The sequence below is a fragment of the Alosa sapidissima genome, chromosome 4 (genome assembly GCF_018492685.1).
Source record: "Alosa sapidissima isolate fAloSap1 chromosome 4, fAloSap1.pri, whole genome shotgun sequence".
Classification (NCBI taxonomy): domain Eukaryota; kingdom Metazoa; phylum Chordata; class Actinopteri; order Clupeiformes; family Clupeidae; genus Alosa; species Alosa sapidissima.
The window spans coordinates 10,202,570-10,220,739 of NC_055960.1; the positions used below are offsets into that span (position 1 = coordinate 10,202,570).

General features: G+C 44.9%; 1 protein-coding gene across 9 annotated transcripts in view; it reads left to right on the forward strand.

The window, feature by feature from the left end:
* itpr1b (inositol 1,4,5-trisphosphate receptor, type 1b) overlaps window positions 1-15,788 on the forward strand; it is a 127,986-nt gene extending 112,198 nt beyond the window's left edge. For all 9 annotated transcript variants that reach the window (XM_042088140.1, XM_042088141.1, XM_042088142.1 and 6 more), the window contains 5 exons: window positions 315-454; window positions 1,046-1,211; window positions 3,215-3,375; window positions 10,468-10,629; window positions 14,174-15,788. In XM_042088140.1, coding sequence (XP_041944074.1) covers window positions 315-454; window positions 1,046-1,211; window positions 3,215-3,375; window positions 10,468-10,629; window positions 14,174-14,260 — 716 coding nt within the window. In that variant the 3' untranslated portion in view covers window positions 14,261-15,788. The remainder of the gene's footprint in view (window positions 1-314; window positions 455-1,045; window positions 1,212-3,214; window positions 3,376-10,467; window positions 10,630-14,173) is intronic.
* The last annotated feature ends 2,382 nt before the right edge of the window (window positions 15,789-18,170 follow it).

Below are 18,170 nucleotides of genomic sequence, written 5' to 3' on the forward strand. Positions count from 1 at the left end.
TCTAGATACCCATTGTGCTTTACAGTGAACAGAGGGATACTCACTGCAACCACCACCAAGGTGTAGCACCAATTTCTACCCATCAGTGGACACAATACTCATTTATCTGGCATCCTAATACGTTGCATTTTAGTGCATTTATGTATTTGTGTGTGTACGTGTTGTGTGATTGTGTATGCATATGTGTGTGCTAGTGTGTACTGTATGTGGGGGGAAGGTGGCGGTTTGTATCAGTCAGGTCAGTACTGCATGGTTTGTTGTGTTCTTTTTTTTCCTGACCGCTCCTCCATGTTTTGTGTGCGCGGTGGGTGCAGCCATGGTGGCGTCGGCGGTGGTGATCGAGGACAAGGAGCGCACATGTGACTCTCTGCTCATGTGCATCGTCACTGTCCTCAGTCATGGGCTGCGGAGTGGCGGCGGTGTGGGGGACGTCCTGCGCAAGCCTTCCAAAGAGGTACGTTATGTTCACACCTCCAGGAGAAGACCAGACTTAACATGGCCAGTGAGATCTGCACAGCTGATGTAAAGCTAACACCATGAATCCCATTAACGCTATGCTATGGACACAGTTAGCAGCTAGCCGTAGCAACACACACCTCCACCGCTAGTCATGTAGCATTCCAAAGAGGGAATCCAAACCCAGTTAACTACAGCGAATCAGTCCACAGGCCTGATAGTCAGAACGCAGACAAACCTAGACCTCTCATGTAAAAGGTGACACCATATAGCCCTGTGTCTTTTCACAACTGCCGTCTGGCCCATGTGAAGAAGGCAGAGAAAGACTAGCTGCAGGCAACAGAGCCTGAATTGGGTCAGCCAGAGAGCTCCACTGTATCAGGGCTTGTTGACTTTGCCTCGTTTCTTCTAACCCCTGGTGCTCTCCATGTCAGTGTAGCTTAGCTGCCGTCCCAGATACTCAGACAGTGTTTACTGTAGTGCTGTGTGACGTTGGTTACGGTAGGCGACGTTTGTGTAATGTTCAGGGGGATTAGGAGACGTAGCGCAGAGCTGTCTGATCGTGACCTCACTGCTTGTGTTTGGACAGGAGCCGCTGTTCACGGCGCGGGTCATCTACGACCTCCTCTTCTTCTTCATGGTTATCATCATCGTCCTGAACCTGATCTTCGGTGTGATCATCGACACCTTCGCCGACCTCAGGAGCGAGAAGCAGAAGAAAGAAGAGGTGCTCAAGACCACCTGCTTCATTTGTGGTGAGATGTTTGCACATGCACCCCCCTCCCCACCCCACCTCAGCCACCCACCCACCACATACACAGGCGCACACACACACACGCACACACACACGGACAACATACACACATACACACATACACTTCCTCCACACAACCTGTTAAGATGCAAATGAGAGGTCTGCACACACACACACACACACACACACACACACACACACACACACACACACACACACACACACAGACACAAAGATACATGCATAAATAGACAGACACTTTACACCCACTGTCTGCATCTGCTGTGAGAAGCCTGTGCTGAGAAGCCAATACACACGTACACAAACTCTCTCACACACAGCACAGATATAGTATTTTCACAACTCACAAAGGCAATGTACATACGCATACTGCAGCGGCAAATACCTCTACAGTACCTACACACATACAAACACACACACACACACACACACACACACACACACACACACACACACACACACACACACACACACACACACACACACACACACACACACACACACCACTTCACACACACGCCATCTAATACAGTAGATCTACTTGCACACATCTACGGTAAGAGGCCTACACACACACACACACACACACACACCACTTCACACACACGCCATCTAATACAGTAGATCTACTTGCACACATCTACGGTAAGAGGCCTACACACACAAAACACAAACACAAATATGTCCATACGTTTGAATCAATCATAGGTGTACACAGGTGCCTACAGTGCACCTGTGAGGACCCAGCTTGTGTGGCCTAGCCTGCCGTTTACGGGACACATTGGATTGAATGGGCCAGGCTGGGCTGCATTGCCCTTGGGAGGAGTTTGACTGGTAGCTTTGATTTGCTTTGGAAAGGTCATTTCCATGTCAAAGTCTCAAATATTAAGGCTGAGATTCATTTATGATCCTGACTCACTGTTTGCTTGTCTGGATCAGATAAGTTGTCTAGGGCTAGGTTTTGTGTAGGTGTGTGCGTGTGTGTGTGTGTGTGCGTGTGTGTGTGTGTGTGTGTGTGTGTGTGTGTGTGCGCGAGTGTGAGTGCGTGCGGGTGTGAGTGTGTTTTGTCTGTTGCATGGCCTTGGTGCGCCAGTGGAAAACGTTCTCATCTAGCTCGACGGTGCAAACATCGCAAAACCCCCCTCTTCCCAGAAGACTTAGTCATGGCTGATGCGGAGGTGTTCTTCCTGTTGCCTCTCCGTGCTTGACCGTGCACATTTATGCAGCCAGCTACATCTCCTCGCACCCCCCCCCCCCTCCTCCTCCACCACCACCACCACCACCCTCCCCCAAACAATGTGGTTTTGCTTATTCTATCGCCGTCTTATTGCCCTCATCATTTGTTTCTCTTTACTTATCTATCTATTGATCCATTGCCCTCCTCAGCGGTGCATTACGTAGCTTAACCGTACACTGAATCACTCTGAAGAAGTTGATTTCACACAGTGATTAATATGTAGCCTGTTTGAGAAAACAAGTCAACCAATGGGACTCACAAGGTTTGTTTGGTTTTTTTTCACACATGCTGCTTTTTAACTGAGGCGATACTCCCCGTTGTTGCTGTCCTGGAAATAGAAACAGACACTCAGAGATGTGGCCTTGTCCTTGTGATCGTGTTGTGTTAAGAAGTCACACAAAGTGATCAAAACAAACTTTAGAAATGGCTGTGACTGTCACAAGGCTGTCACTTTAGGATGACTCGTGACAACAGCCACGTATGTATTTGTTTGTTTACAAAGGGTAAGAGAAGCTGAAGTGTGTCACTATTTCTATGTTTTTGAGTGTTATGAATGGCTGTTTTTTGTGCTGACTGAAATGTCACATAGAGAACAAATTTAAAATTAGTTTTTATTTATTTACAGATTTACTATTTGCTTTTATCACTGGATAATGGCTGTAAAACATACAGTGTCCAGATTACTTTCTGGGATCTCACTCGTGAGTGTTATGAATATTTGAAAATCATGCTTCTCCCCCCAACAGGCCTGGAGCGAGACAAGTTTGACAACAAGACGGTGACGTTCGAGGAGCACATCAAGGTGGAACACAACATGTGGCACTATCTCTTCTTCATCGTGCTGGTGAAGGTCAAGGACCACACGGAGTACACAGGGCCAGAGAGCTACGTGGCCCAGATGATCAGGGTGAGAAGCCTCCGCTTGGCTCGGCCGCATTACACCTTTCTGTTTCATCCATTCATTTAGCATCAAAAGCAACCTAAAGGCTTACTGCAAGAGGTGCATTCAGAGTCGGCACCATGGAGGAAAACTGGTTTTCTTTGACGGTTTAAATCTGAATGTTTTTGTGTAAATATTCCAAATAGTTCAATTCAAATTGTAGTCCCACACATCCATGTGTTTTTTGTGAAAACTAGTATTTGTTCACAGCAAATTTAAGGCAAACGAAAAACCATTCCCATACGTTTGCTTTTGTTTTGCTAATGTGTGCACACCTCAGATAAAAATGATCACCACTGGCATGTTTGCTTTCAGGGTGTACAACACATGACCTTATTGATGTTAGCATCCTGCTCTACCAGTTAAGCTTGGTGTTGTCAGTCCACCTGGTTGTTAGTTGAGCCACAGGAGTAAGGTGTCCCACAACACAGCCCACTTCCACATTCTCTTCTTTTCTTTGCACAAACAGGGTCAATTGAGCGTTTCCTGCCAGCTTGATCCATATCTGTGGGCAGAGCCCAAGTATGTGTTATTTGCCATTCCGTTGTTGTGTAACACAATGCCTAGCTGGAGCAACAATAGCAAGAGCGCGCCAAGAGCCGTCATGTTCCCATGTTACAGGCTGCAGCATAACATCAGGCTTTGTGGCCAACTTAGCTCCCTCCTCCGCCCAAACCCCAGTGATGGCAACACGGGGGGCTGGGTTGGAGTTTACCTTGCGTGACCCGTCCGCGGGCTGGAGGGGGGGGGGGTCTTTCTCTGCACAAACGAAGACGGCCGCGGCTGCGTGTTTTCCAGCCTAATACTCAGCCTTAAATCGACCATTAGAGTCCCGGCACCAAGTGATGTAATCCGTTGCCTTTTGTGCCCTCGATTCCCCCTGAACACGATGACATCCAGTGCTCTCGCAAAAACGAACTCAACGGTCCAGAACAGGCGCAGCAGCCCAGGACATGGTGTCGAATGTGTTAATCCGTGAAGCAGCCACACACACACATGCGCAAACACACACGTATCTCTTTCTTTCACACACACACACTAACTATATAACTATATTTAATACTTTATTTAGATGTTGGTTTGCCAAGTCAGTCAAATCATGACAAGATCTACATATTGTCAAAAAAGGCTTCTTGTACACACACGCACACGCACACGCACACGCACACACACACACACACACACACACACACACACACACACACACACACACACACACACACACACACACACACACATGCTAACTCTCTTTCCGTGCTGCAGCTCATCTTTAGAACTGAGAGGAGAAATAGAGCGATGGGGAGAGAGAGTGAGCAGAGAGAGAGAGAGAGAGGGATAAGATAAGATGAACTTTATTGTCCCTCAAGGGGAAATTTGTCTTGGGCTGTAAAGTACATTCACTGTGAACAACAATAACATACATGCAGGACAACCGTCACATACAGAGAGAGAGAGAGAGCAGAAGGTCTCATGATGGGACTGGCCTCATGATGGGACTGGCCTCATGATGACTAGCTGTCTGAGTAGTGTGGGAAAGCCTGGCTCTCTTTTCCATTGCTCTGTCAGCTCAGCCTTCTCTCACCTGCCCCCCTAACACCCCACCCCCACCCTGCCAAAACCCACCCAAAAAACGAAGAGAAGCGTGGGGCGGGGGGGGGGGGGGGGTGGCTGAGGGCTTGGGGTTGCACTTTTTGGAACAGCACATTTGATTAGCAAACAAAGTCAGTCAGAGAAAAGAATCTAGGCCAGACTGAAAGCAGTCAGTGGTGGAGGTTTAGGAATGCATGAAGGCATTTGATTTCATTCATTAACCCTCCACCCCCAAGTCCACCTCTACCTCAGACGGACACAGTGAATTCCTTGGCATCTCCTCTGTAATCTTTAAATTGCGGATAACGTCGCGGCATTTTCTAGTAATGTAATGGACGAGAGGTGGCCAGGGCAGGAAAGCCCCTGACCGGTCTTCAGATGAGTGGGCTTTTTGTTTCCTTAAGCACAGCAGGCTGCCTAATCTCAGAATCTCCAAAACGCTCCAGAATACCCCCATGCACCCCCCAACACCCCCTCTCTGCAGCACCCCCTCTCCAACCCTCCTCCAGCCTTTGTCTGCAAGGGGCGCCCTGCGGTCTTGTGAGCGGTCACCTGATGGAGGATTAGACGCCACACACACCCCAAGGCCCCCCATCCGGCTGCCGCCGCCAAGATGAAGCCTGTGTGCCAGTTATGGTGTGCAGGGAGAGATGTCCGAACCCCCACCCCCCCACCCCTCGGTGCTTTGTGAACACAGGTCATCTTCGGCCATGACCCAACTCCATCTGTTTTGGGGTTGTCCTAAGTGTTCAAGACACGGCAGTCAGACGCTTGAGAGGACAAAAGCTCTGCCATCAGCGCAAGGTCCGTCGCTTTCATAATTTCTTTCACAGGAAGGGCAGCAGTCGCTCTCTCAGAGCAGCGTGCACTGCAGTGTTTTAGCGTTTAGTGTGTTTGTTGGGATTCCTCGCCTCCTCCCCTCTCCTCGGCCTGGTGTGTATGTGTCAAATTCAAGGCCTGTGTTGTTGACTGAGTCCGCAGTGGCACAGCAGTGATCAGAGAACCGGGTGGGGAGGGGGGGACAAGGTTGTAGGAGGAACACTCTTTGCCAAGACAGTCAGCTATAACAGTGACTGACGTCAATGGCGGCAAGCTGGGGCTGATGGGACACGGGGTGGGCGTCTTCATTTTGCCACTTGTTGAGTCAGACTCAACAGTGCTCTGCTCTCCAGGCTGCGCAGATCTGCTCTCAGAGACCTCGTTACACCACCCAGTGCAGCCCAGCGCAGCCCAGCGCAGCCATCTCGCAGTTCTATGCAAACAAATAAAATGCATTGTTGGGTCGCCTCTTGTCTCTCTCTCTCTCTCTCTGAGTATTTTACGTGTGTAGCTGAAACCGCAGTACATCCTGCATCTGCGTCTATCGGGGCCTCTGTGGTAGCCAAGTTGAGGCCACTCTTCCGTCATTTCCATTGAAGCCGACAGACTTGATGTGGCTAGCTGGTCTCCAGACTTACCGGCACTGTTGTCACTCGTAAACATTTCACAGGGGGGTGGGGGTGAGGGGGCACTAGTGTTGATAAGGGGGTCTCAAGGAAAGTGCGCGACAGTGTAAAGGCCAAGATGGAGGTTCTGTGTGAACTTTGACACCTCCTACCCCTCACACAGCCGTTCCATCTACCTCACGGCTGGCTGAATGACCTGTGACTTTAATGGCTTAATGGCTGGTTTTAGATATTTAGTTTTTTCCCCTCGGAAATTGGTTTATTGTACACAGGGTTTAATGTTCTCAGGCGTGTCTGAATTTAGGCATGGGCCAGGTCATTTGATATATGAAAAAGAGAATTTATAGGGTTTTTGATAACTTCCGGCACAAAGATTTCACAGAGAGCCCTGTGTACAGCCTTATATTAATGGACTATGTCACCTCAATTCCCATGGTATGTTGATCACAAGAAAAGGTTGGGTCACCACAGATGACCACAACTGCCTCTGAGCTTCCCTTTTCCACTGAATGTGAGAAAAAAGCACCACGTTTCAACATCCTATATGATGCAAAGTCTGGCATATCAAATTGCTTTCATCCGAACCCTTGGTGTTTGTTTTATTTGGTTAGACCTCTAATACCCAGTAAAAATCTGCACATTTATCTTGTTGAAATAGTTGATATCAGCATTCCAGAGCCATTGGAATGAGGATCCAGAATGATTTTGTGTAGGTGTAGCTGTTAACGTTGGAGCGTTCACTCGGCATAGAGGACTGATCATATTGGCATGAGTAAGAAGAACAAGTGAGGCACTTCATCCACTGCCATTTGTATGAGCTAGAGGGGGAGGTTAATACAAACCCACAGAGAGTGTGTGTGTGTGTGTGTGTGTGTGTGTGTGTGTGTGTGTGTGTGTGTGTGTTTTGGCATGCACATGTCTATGTGTGAGTGTGTGTTATTGTGTGTGTGTGTGAGTATGTCAGTGTGTGGCACTGTTTGTGTCTGTGTGGTATTGCTTGTGTGTGTGTGAGAGAGAGAAAGATTGTGTGGTTTTGCTTATGCGTGTGTAAGTGAGAGTGTGCGGTATTGTGTGCGTGCGTGTGTGTGAGAGAGAGAGATTGTGTGGTATTGCGTGAGTGTGTGTGTGTGTGTGTGTTTGTGTGTGTGTGTGAGTGTGTGGTATTGCATGTGTGTGTGAGTGTGTGAGAGTGTGTGGTATTGCATGTGTATGTGTGTGTGTGAGTGTGTGGTATTGCGTGAGTGTGTGTGTGTTTGTGTGTGGTATTGCGTGCGTGTGTGTGTGTGTGTGTGTGTGTGTGTGTGTGAAAGAGAGTTTGGGTGTGCATGTGCGTGCAGGAAATGGAGCATGCACTCAGCACTGTTCTCCTCTTTCTCAGAATGAGTGAGCAAACGCATCACAGGCCGTGTGATTCCCCTGCCCAGAGGTCGGACTTTGGGGCCAGACTGTGGTCCTGCCTGAGGCTGAGCTCACACCCTGTGTCTGACATGAACACACACACACACACACACACACACACACACACGAAAAAAGTCTGAAACCAGTGGGACTTTTTCAGTGCTCCCACAGCTGTGCTTTAAAAAACTCTGAGCTCACAGGATATTGTTGACATCACAGTATATGTCATGGTGTGTGTGTGTGTGTGTGTGTGTGTGTGTGTGTTTTACCTGTGCACTTTCCTATCTATAATACCCCCAATCTGCTCAGGCATACGTGTGTATTCATGTGTGTATGCTTTCCTCTCTCCTGCAAAAAGGCCGTCATTCATTTTACAGTTACACTGACCTTTTCTGGGCTTTTTTCCCTTCCCTCCTGTGAGTGTTGGTGTGTTGTGAAGCTGGAGACTAGCCCAGTTCCTTTTGGCCTGAACTTGTTGCAAGGCAGGCTGAGACACTGCACAATGTGACTGGTATGTGGCGGGCCAGCGTGGAGGGAGGAAACCGGCTGGAAGAAGAATGCTGCCGTGTGCCCTATGGCTGCTTTCCCGCCAAACAGGCAGGCAGGCAGGCAGGCGTCTCCCAGTGCCTTTGCACCGCGCTTTGAAATCCGCGATCACGTTTTCCGTGATAGTCTTACGTTTGGTCGTCGCAGAAAACCACGGCGCTGCCCATATGAGAAGGTCACCTTTCTTCACTTCTGTCGCTTTTGTCATTCACACTCCCCTCTGACAAAGCAAACGGAGCAAATGGAGCCTCAGGCACCAGAGTGATGCCCAAGGCCCTGCCAATAGTCTGAGGGCTGCTTAACATCCTGAAAATGTACTCATCACATCTGACAGCCTAAACACCTCAGGTGGTCTCCTCCTTAGATTTTGCTCGACACGTTGTCAGCACAAAGTCTGTTAAGTGAAAGACATGTGGCCACGGTGCTGACGTAGAATTCCCACGCGATCACTTTTTTGATTCAGTTAAAGAACTCCCCTCACTACGGCCGCGTGGCGCAACTGGCTGGGGCACCTGCACCGTACGCGGCGACCCAGGTTCGATCCGCACCCCGTGGTCCTTTCCGGATCCCACCCCGACTCTCTCCCACTCACTTCCTGTCATTCTCAACTGTCCTGTCACATTAAAGGCATAAAATGCCCAAAAAATATACTTTAAAAAAAAAAAAAGAATCAGCAGTCTTTCAACAGCGTCAGTTTGGTAGCGCTGTATCCCCTCATCAGTGCTGATTCTGTATCAGCCTGGAAGTAAGAAGTGTTTTCCACCGCACTCCATCAGTTCGAGTTAAGATAAGGAATTATTATAAGGACCGTTATTTAGCCAAAATTCCCCCACGTTAGTGAATTACAGTTCATTTGGACATACACGCAGCTCGGGTATTTTCCCACCTCTTGTTTTATTTCTATTCGCAGTTAAACCATTTAAAAAAATCATGTGACCATGCTGTTGAACTTCCTTTGTAAATAATTGTATTACATTCGGGAGTTTCTCTGTGATATTAGTGCCTACATAGTTGTGGGCAAACAAAGAGGGATTTATTGATGGGAAGAGTACAGAAGTCAGTGTGTCTGTTGCCTAGTGGTTCAGTGACACGCCTGTGCCGATGACTTACTGAGGTCAAACAAAAGTTACTGAGCTCACTGAGTCCTAAGGAATTGTTTTACAAATGCCCAACCTGGACAAATATAAAAGCGCAACATTAGGGATGCACTAATCTGAGCTTTGTCATTCCGATAGAGATAACCAGAGCTGAACTATCACCCGATTCCAAGTACCATTCGGATACCAGTGTTTTATAAGTGTTGAACACTAAGTAGCCACAGACCCCACAGTTGTATAACTGCTATAGATAGCCTGCCCGCTCCCGCAATATTCTGTCCCGCTCCCGCATTAATGTGTCATTTTTAGTCCCGTTAAAGCCCGCATGCAGGAGGGATAGCCTATTCAGCTTTTCTTTCTGTCTCACGAAAGGAGCACACACACCTGAGAAAGACTCCAGATGTCAGTTTCTTGGTTCTGAATGTAAGCTAACAACTGAAGTAGGCCTAGCCTGGTGCCCTCTTCCTCTGTCATGCTTTCGATTTCGAGTTTTGACAATGAGCAGCAGGAACAAATTGAACCCACGTAAACGACAAAATAGGCTATAGGCCTGCTATCCATCAGTTATGCTTAAACCCCGTTTTAATGCTGACTAACAGAACATCCAGCTGAACTATAGTTATGAACACTACTTTAATCATTTCCATATTTAATTTTATGCACATATTTAATTTGCGGGAGTGCAGTGAATCATCAGTTTGTCCCGCATCCGCGAACGCACCTCTCTCATCCCGCCCGCTCCCGCAAAGAGCTTTCAAAAGTTGTCCCGCGCCGCACTCTTTTGCGTCGGGACCCGCAGGTCTACTGCGGGAGTGCAGACCTCTAATTGCAAGCTATGTTCACCCAGTCACCAACAACCAATCCAGTTATTTGAGTCAGTATCGGACCGATGTCCGATATCAGCATCGTATCAGTGCATCCCTACTTAATGATATATTTTCCTAGTAATGTTTTGTTTGCTTGTCCTTGTGTCGTATCTGCAGGAGCACAACCTAGACTGGTTTCCGCGGATGCGCGCCATGTCTCTGGTGAGCATGGACGGCGAGGGCGAGCAGAACGAGATCCGCAACCTGCAGGAGAAGCTGGAGTCCACCATGAAGCTGGTCTGCAACCTGTCAGGCCAGCTGACCGAACTCAAGGAGCAGGTGGGTGGGCAGCAGGACCAGTAGCAGTGTCACCAACGACAACCCAGACATGCCAACCTCTACGCATTTTGCATAGCAACCACGTATTTTCACATCAAGTACGCGGCTCCGGAAAGCTCCTTGAGCATGTAAATTAGAATCTCCCTCAAACTTATTTCATGCAATGATGAGATACAGAGAAAAAGTGTCAAGTGAGAATGACAAGAAAAGCATAGTGGCCTCTCTTTATGTTATTTTTTCTTCATCCAACGGTGGGTTAATGAAAGACTTGATGAGATGAGTTTAACAAGTGTTCACTCGCAAATTTGCGTTCCCCCAGCTTTTTGCAAAACTAAAAATATTCCACTGAGTGTGATTGTAAATTCACCTTGGCCTAATAATTTGATGTTGTCTTGGAAAGTTATTACTTGTTCACCAGTTGTTTAAGTTAGCATATTTTCAATGTGTCGCTGATGGTTAAAGATTTCATAACTAAAAGGCGCTAATAGAGTGTGGACCTTACCAAGGCAAAATGCAGCCATTAACAACAATTCTGAAAGTGGACCTAGGCTAAATATTTTAAGCTGCTCATTGATTAGTGTTCAATTTTTTTCTTTGGACCATATAGATCCTTCTTCTTGATTATTAGCGTGAAAACAAGCGAGAACAAATAATAGGCTTCCAGACGGAGATTGCGCACCTATCACTGTAGTTGGGATAATGTACAGTAGGCCTAATCATCGCAGCCTCACAGACGGCAGAAAGACAAAGTGATCTGAAAGAAACTGAGTGCATGTGCAAGTGAAATTCTAAAACAGATTGTCAACATTATAGAGCTACTGTAAAAGATTCAGTTTGCACTTTCAGGAATACATTGGATCACATTTAGATAGATATTCGACATTAAAGATGGGTTGCTATCCAAAATGTGTCTTGCAAGTATGGCTACTGTATGTCTGTTTTTGGCTGCATGCATGAAGGCCGACGTGAGCAATTTTTTTTTCTCGGCTCGAGGTGCTACTCAAAAAAATTCTTCAAGGTTGGCAGGTCTGGCAACCACATCACAGCAGTATCTCAAATCGCGCTACACTTACCAACTGATGAGCCACCAGGGAAATACAGTAATAACTTGTATGAAAACATTTGTTTGTCAGAGCATCTCATGTCTTGCAGTAGTCAAAGGTGGGCCAAGCTGATAATTATCTCTACACTCATCTCTGGAGCTTTCAGGGGAATTTATTTTGTTTATTTGTTTTTTTTTTCCTTTCCAGTTGAAAACGGTGGTCCCCATTCTTTTTTGCTATCGTGGTGGGCCAATTAGAGCAAAGGGCACTGAGTCATATTTATCTGCGCGCTGAGCCGCGGCTCCCGCCTGTGAGGTGCAAACTGTGACTCTCCAGTGCGTCAGTGCTCAGCAGTGTGTCGTTTCACTTTGAATCAACCTGCCAGCGCAGTCTAGACCGGATTCTCTGAAGCAGGCAGATCGGCTGTTTACATGAACGCGACGGCAGTTCTAAATGCCACTAGAGAAATCATGGCCCGCATTGGGTGCACACTAGCCACCTACACCACACCACACCTGCCCACCCAACCTCCAGAAGAAAAAAAAAATTAAAATAAAAAGTGAAACTACAGTTTTTAAAAAGGGCATTTAGTCCCAGGGCTCTGTCCCGGAATTCAAGTGTGGGCCGGTCAGTTGAAGATTTGAAAACAGATCAGTAATCATATGTAATGGTTTGCAAAGTTTCTGATAGCTTTAAGCCCTGTAATTTAACAAGCTTGAGGTTTATAGTAATGATCAGAGTAATTTGAGTAAATGTGGCGTGGTGGATGTGGAAGTGGCTCCTTGCGTCGCGTAGCAGGCGGCCGTAGTAAGGGGAGCATTTGACCACGGCAAAAGCAGAAGTGTCTATGAGGAAGTGGCGTCTGGGCAGACGGCCGACTCAGACAGGGGGAACTGGTCATTATTTGGCCGAGGTGAAGGGGGGACACTAACAGACTCCTTTCACTTAGCCAAACCAGAACCAGCCCACTAACTCGTTTAGTTACATGTAGTCTTCGTCCAGTTTAGTTTTTAGTCTGCATCTCATTTTCAGAAATGATGGCTTCATAATTGTCACTGATAAACAGATAGTAAGCTAACAGTGACAAAACGAAACTAATGATATTAAAAATCATTACATAAACACATATTAGTTAAGTATGCTGATAGTGTCATATATAGTAAGGTGACAATGAGACAATTTTACAAAACTAAAAATTATTAAAGAACATTGCATAAGCAGTTGTGGTTTCACATTAAAGGTAGATTTTTTTTTTTCCCTCTAGCCCCATTATCTATGTCTTTTCTAAATGTACCAGAATATTCACGCCACACATGCTCACATGTACTCAGCAAAATCACTTGATTTTCACAGAAATAAAGTTAAAATCTTAGAGTTAATGATGTACTTTGTATTTAGATTTCAAAAAGACTGAATAATATAGTTAATCCAGTGTCCCTCATTAGTTTTTGTTTTTCCTCATTAACAGCAACAAAAGAAGCCTTCCTATTTAAATAATTTCAAAAGTGTCCAGCATCAAGTCAACAATTATAAAAAAAATGTAGTCAAAAACAGTTGTCAATTTTTCTCTGCTCTGAACTGCAGACTACCGGTTCTCCACTCTAGAAGAACCTTTGACAACGATTGAACTTGAATTGCTGATTTATTTTGGAAGAATAAACCTCCTCTGTGTCTGAAAAGGATGAGAGAAAACTAGCTAATGACCTCCTAGATGCATCATTAAACAAGCCTTGTCCCTCTGGCACATCATACTGCATTTCATTATATTTCATGGTCCTGGACAGAGAGACACTTTTCTGCCACTGACTTCATCTGGTGTTCATCCCTATGACACTGCAATAATAGTCTCTTTATTTCCATGTCTGATTCTCTGCACATGCTCTGCGTGTAATTTTTGAACCCCCCCTCTCTTTCCATGGCTCTTTTCAAGAAGTCCCGAGTCCGCGTGTGGCACAAGCAGGATGCCCTTTTTTTCGGTTTCGTGTCATTCGCATTAGCGGGTGTCCTCGTAAAAAAAAATGCACCTTGTGTCATCTTCAAATAAAAAGACAAAAATCTGACAACTCTCGCTCTTGCTCAGCATGAATGTCACACACACAACCCTGAAAATGAAATTTCTGTTTTTGAGGTTTCAGCTTGTGGAGGTTGTTTGTGTGCGCTGTGGTTAAGGCTTTGTAGGAAGGGACTTTCTGGACTCTGTAAAATTCGCTTGAAGCCTCAATGCACCTTCTGCTCACGTCATATATCGCAGTCATGCAGGTCCAGATTTGTTTTCGGCTTTTTTTTTTTTCTAAATGGAAAAGCAGAGGTGTGCGTCCAAAAGACAAGTTTGGCTGTGACACTGGAAACTAGTGTGTGTGTGTGTGTTTGTTTGTTTAATGGGTAAGTGATATGCAGTGAAGCAAGTTAAGTTATGAGAAAGTGTGTGTGTCACAAGCATGTCTGTCAGTGAGACAAAGAATACCAGATCTTAGTAAAGTGCATCTCTCTCTCTCTCTCAGATGACAGAGCAGAGGAAGCAGAAGCAGAGGATCGGGCTCCTGGGTCACCCCCAGCACATGAATGTCAACCCCCAGCAGCCGGCATGAGACCTAGCCGCACCAGGCCACTTCCCTGCATCCTCACCCCAGCAGCCACCGAGGGTTCGGGGGATGGGGGGGGGGGGATAGTCACCTTCACATCCTGTTACACTCCTTCATCTCGCCCCACTGCACACCAGTGTGTAGCCTGCCACTCATAGCTCATAACAAGTCTCCAAGGGCCATGTTCAGCCAGCGTAGCCCCCCCCCACCCCCCACACACACACACACTCTCACACAATAGGCCACCAGGAAATTACAGCAGTCACATTCTTAAACTGCGTCAACATGCAGGCAGAGCTCATAACGTGATCTACCAAAGTCCATCCGGGACTGGTGCCAAATGCTTCTTCTAGATGTTGTTGTAGTTGTTGTTTATTTATCTTTGTTTTGTTTCCGTTATCTGTGCAGAGATATCGAAGTGAAATCTCATGCCATGGCCTTTACAGAGTGAACTTGAAAAACACAGCAGGCCTGTAACTGCTCGGTGGAAGAGGGAGCTAGTGCAATGTTCTAGATGCTGCTTGGGGACATGTTTGACAGGCATCTCTCTTTTTTGTATTAAAAAAACAGAATAGCAAGCAGTATTCTATGTCTATTATTTTTGTAATTTTGTGCAATATCAACACTATAATATGCAACCGTTTTGATCTGTAAATGGCATCTCCTAGTTCATCAAGAGGAAGCGGGCGTCTTCTAGTTGGGAGTTTTTCCATCATTCTTGTTTAACTCCGATAGTCACAGATCTTGTTTGTTGGTAAACATCCTAGGATGATCTCTGATCAGATCAGATACATTTGGGGTGTATGACATAGAATGTTTGATTCTACTATGGTTTTATTTATTTTATTTATTTCAGAGTCTACATTTAAAGAGACACTCAATAGATTGATAAATGTCAGTCACAAAATAGGGTCTCTTTTTATCTTTCAAATCAAACTATGTTCTATATGTGACCTCTAGCTTTCATGACTTGCATTCTTGTATGTAGTTGGAAACTCAGTGGTTTTTAGGTTATCTGCTTCTAGGGTAGTGCAGACTTAAACTTAACTCAGTGATGTTTGTGCTAGCTTTACACATCATAATACATTCTAATTGACAGCTTCTCCTCACTCTTTCATGCACACTTCATCCCCCCTTTTTGTCTTTCATTCTTTCTTTTTACTTTCCTTCCTCTCTCTTCCTCTCTGCATTTCCATCAACTCAACTGAACCCTCACTAACGTTGTGCCTCTTGCAAGTCTTAGTACTAACTCAATGCTTCTGTTTTTCTTTTCTTTTTTCACATTTTGTGTACTATTTCATTTTCTTCATGCCTATGTTTTGATTCAGAGCTGATTTATTTTGTTTTGTATCCTTTTTAAACATGTATATATGTCTGCAAAGCCTTTTGCTATTGTATAGAAATACATTTTCAAAGGGGCACCATAGAATTTAACAGCAGTGTTACTAAGAACATAAATAACAGTAATTTAAGAAATACAGTAATCAACCCTGTAAATTTAATGTAGAACTATTTAATAAAATGTTTAATTCAACTTGTCCAATCTGCACTTTTTACTAAAATGGAAAGAAGCAGTGACCATATAATAAAATATGAACCATGCATAGCACTGTCCCCCTACATTCTAAAATCAGTGGATTAAATGTAGTGTGACCACACATGCAGTTAAATTGGATAAAGTAAAATAAATAAGCTGTTCTACCCTCAATTTAGATTAAACATTAAAAGAATATTTTAACAGCACTGTCTTGGGTTTCTCTGACACTTCAATGTACAGTTTGTTGAATTCACCAGGGCACTTTTGGAGGTTTACTCATGAACGTGACCCCTACTTTGCTGTAAGTGGACATCTAAATACTGTTTAATCAGCAAGCACATTTCTGACTTATCACATTGGTAGTCTGCCACAATGGTGTTCACGCTAGCTGTTGCAGAATCCCTCACACTCTTGAAAGAAGGGAAAAAAACCTTGCCTGCTCATGCAGCATCAAACAGGAAGTGAATGAATAAAACCATAAAAGCTTGCAAAAAAGGTAAATGTTTGGTGAAAACTTGTCACTCCATGGAAGTGCCCTCTAGGTGACCTCTCAATAGGTATTTATACCCCTATTTTCTGCCTCCTGTGAAAACGGCCTCATCTCTGAACTACTTTTGGAGAGTAAGCATCTTTTCAGGGCTTGTGGCCCTGAATCGTTTTAAAAGGGATGTGCCATCGGGATTTTAGCATGACGTTTGTCATCGCCAGCACTTAATGCTGTGACTGTGTGACAGGTAAAGAAGAGTGACAGCTGCATAAAACTTCTGTCTGTTTCTCCTGAAATCCCCTTGTGGGGCCTGAATACAGACTGAAACCTTTTGTTGGTTTAGTAACACTGAAACAAATAAAATACACCCGAACCAAAGTAGAGGGAAGGAAAGTTTGACTTGTCTACTCTCAAATGTTGGAGAAAGAGGAAATCAGTTTGGCTGTTTACGCCGACACAGGCGGATGTATTCTATGTCCTGTTGTATTCAGGACAGAGTATTCTTACACACTATGGTGTCACTAAACTTAAAATTATTCATTTCAAAACTTTATAATATATTATTTTCATGATAATAACACCTAAATTACATGTCAGTTTAGGTGGCACTTCCAAACATATGTCCTATTCTAGTTTTACATGTACACTGTCTTATTACAGTCATTCAGTTCGTACAACCTTTATCGAGAAAAGGTCAACACATTTTCACCTGCTGTGGCAGAGTGGAGGATGGAGTAGACAGGCAAGACAACCTGCCAATGAAAAATAATAATCAATATGTACCCATGTGAATAACAGACATAATAACAATATTTAAATGAACATAACTTGTATTCATTGAATAGTCCACACAGACTGTTAATGATTGTATAATTTAAGGAAGTACTGTAAGTGCATAGGTTAGCCTATTCATATTTCAGTTGTTTCCTGCAGTGTTATGCCAGAGAAGATGGCTTTAGAATTGGAATCATAAAGCCTCTTGCTGTATAATACAGTACACTGCAGTGCATCTTTAAAACTGGTTCGATTCCAATCAATTAGTAAAACTGAAAATGATCGCGGGGATTTCCATTGACAAGGCTGTACCAATTGAACAGGAACATTCTGCCGTTGTCAGTGGAAATAAAAATGCCCCATAGCAAGCTCATATGGCCTACAGTAAGGCCTCTAAGTATCTCTGATATGTAGCCTATATTTACCGGTGTTAATGGTCTATATTTGTGTTGTGTTTGCAGATGTAGGCGCAGGTCTTGAGTAACCTAGGTCCAGTTTATATTATATTTCTATTATATAATCGGACCTAACACATAACAGTTGAACTTCGTGGCAGACATCACACAGACAAAACATATTTGGTTGAGCCTGCAAGATTTTGCTGCCCTTGATAAATAGTGGATCTCTCGGCTTTCCCTGGCCGACCGGCTGGGAGCGCTCAACTCTATAATAAATAGCTGACGTCAGTGGCAGGGATCCGGTCCCTCTGCCGCCGAGCTCACCATGAGGTGTTCAACGTGACTAGCAGCAGCCAGCCTGCAACAACACACCGTGTCGCCACGCCAGGGCCGTAAGCAGGTGCACGTGTGGAGGCAAATGGACAGAGAGTGTGATAACATAGTGTCCACTACTCTCATCTCACCCGTGCAACCCACAGTAGCTAGTATAAACAATATTACGAATGCGCCATTTTCACTCTTTCAACAATAGACTACATCTGTTATGAAGTAAGACCCAGGTTATATGTATTGAATTAGGCTATTCTAGAAAATATTTTAGTTTCACGTTGTCTGATTTAAGTTAATGTGGTTATGTTTTTTGGTTGTTGTTTTTTATTTTGTTTATGTTTTTGTAATAGGCTATATCAATATAGCCTACGTTATCCTGAGAAACGTATA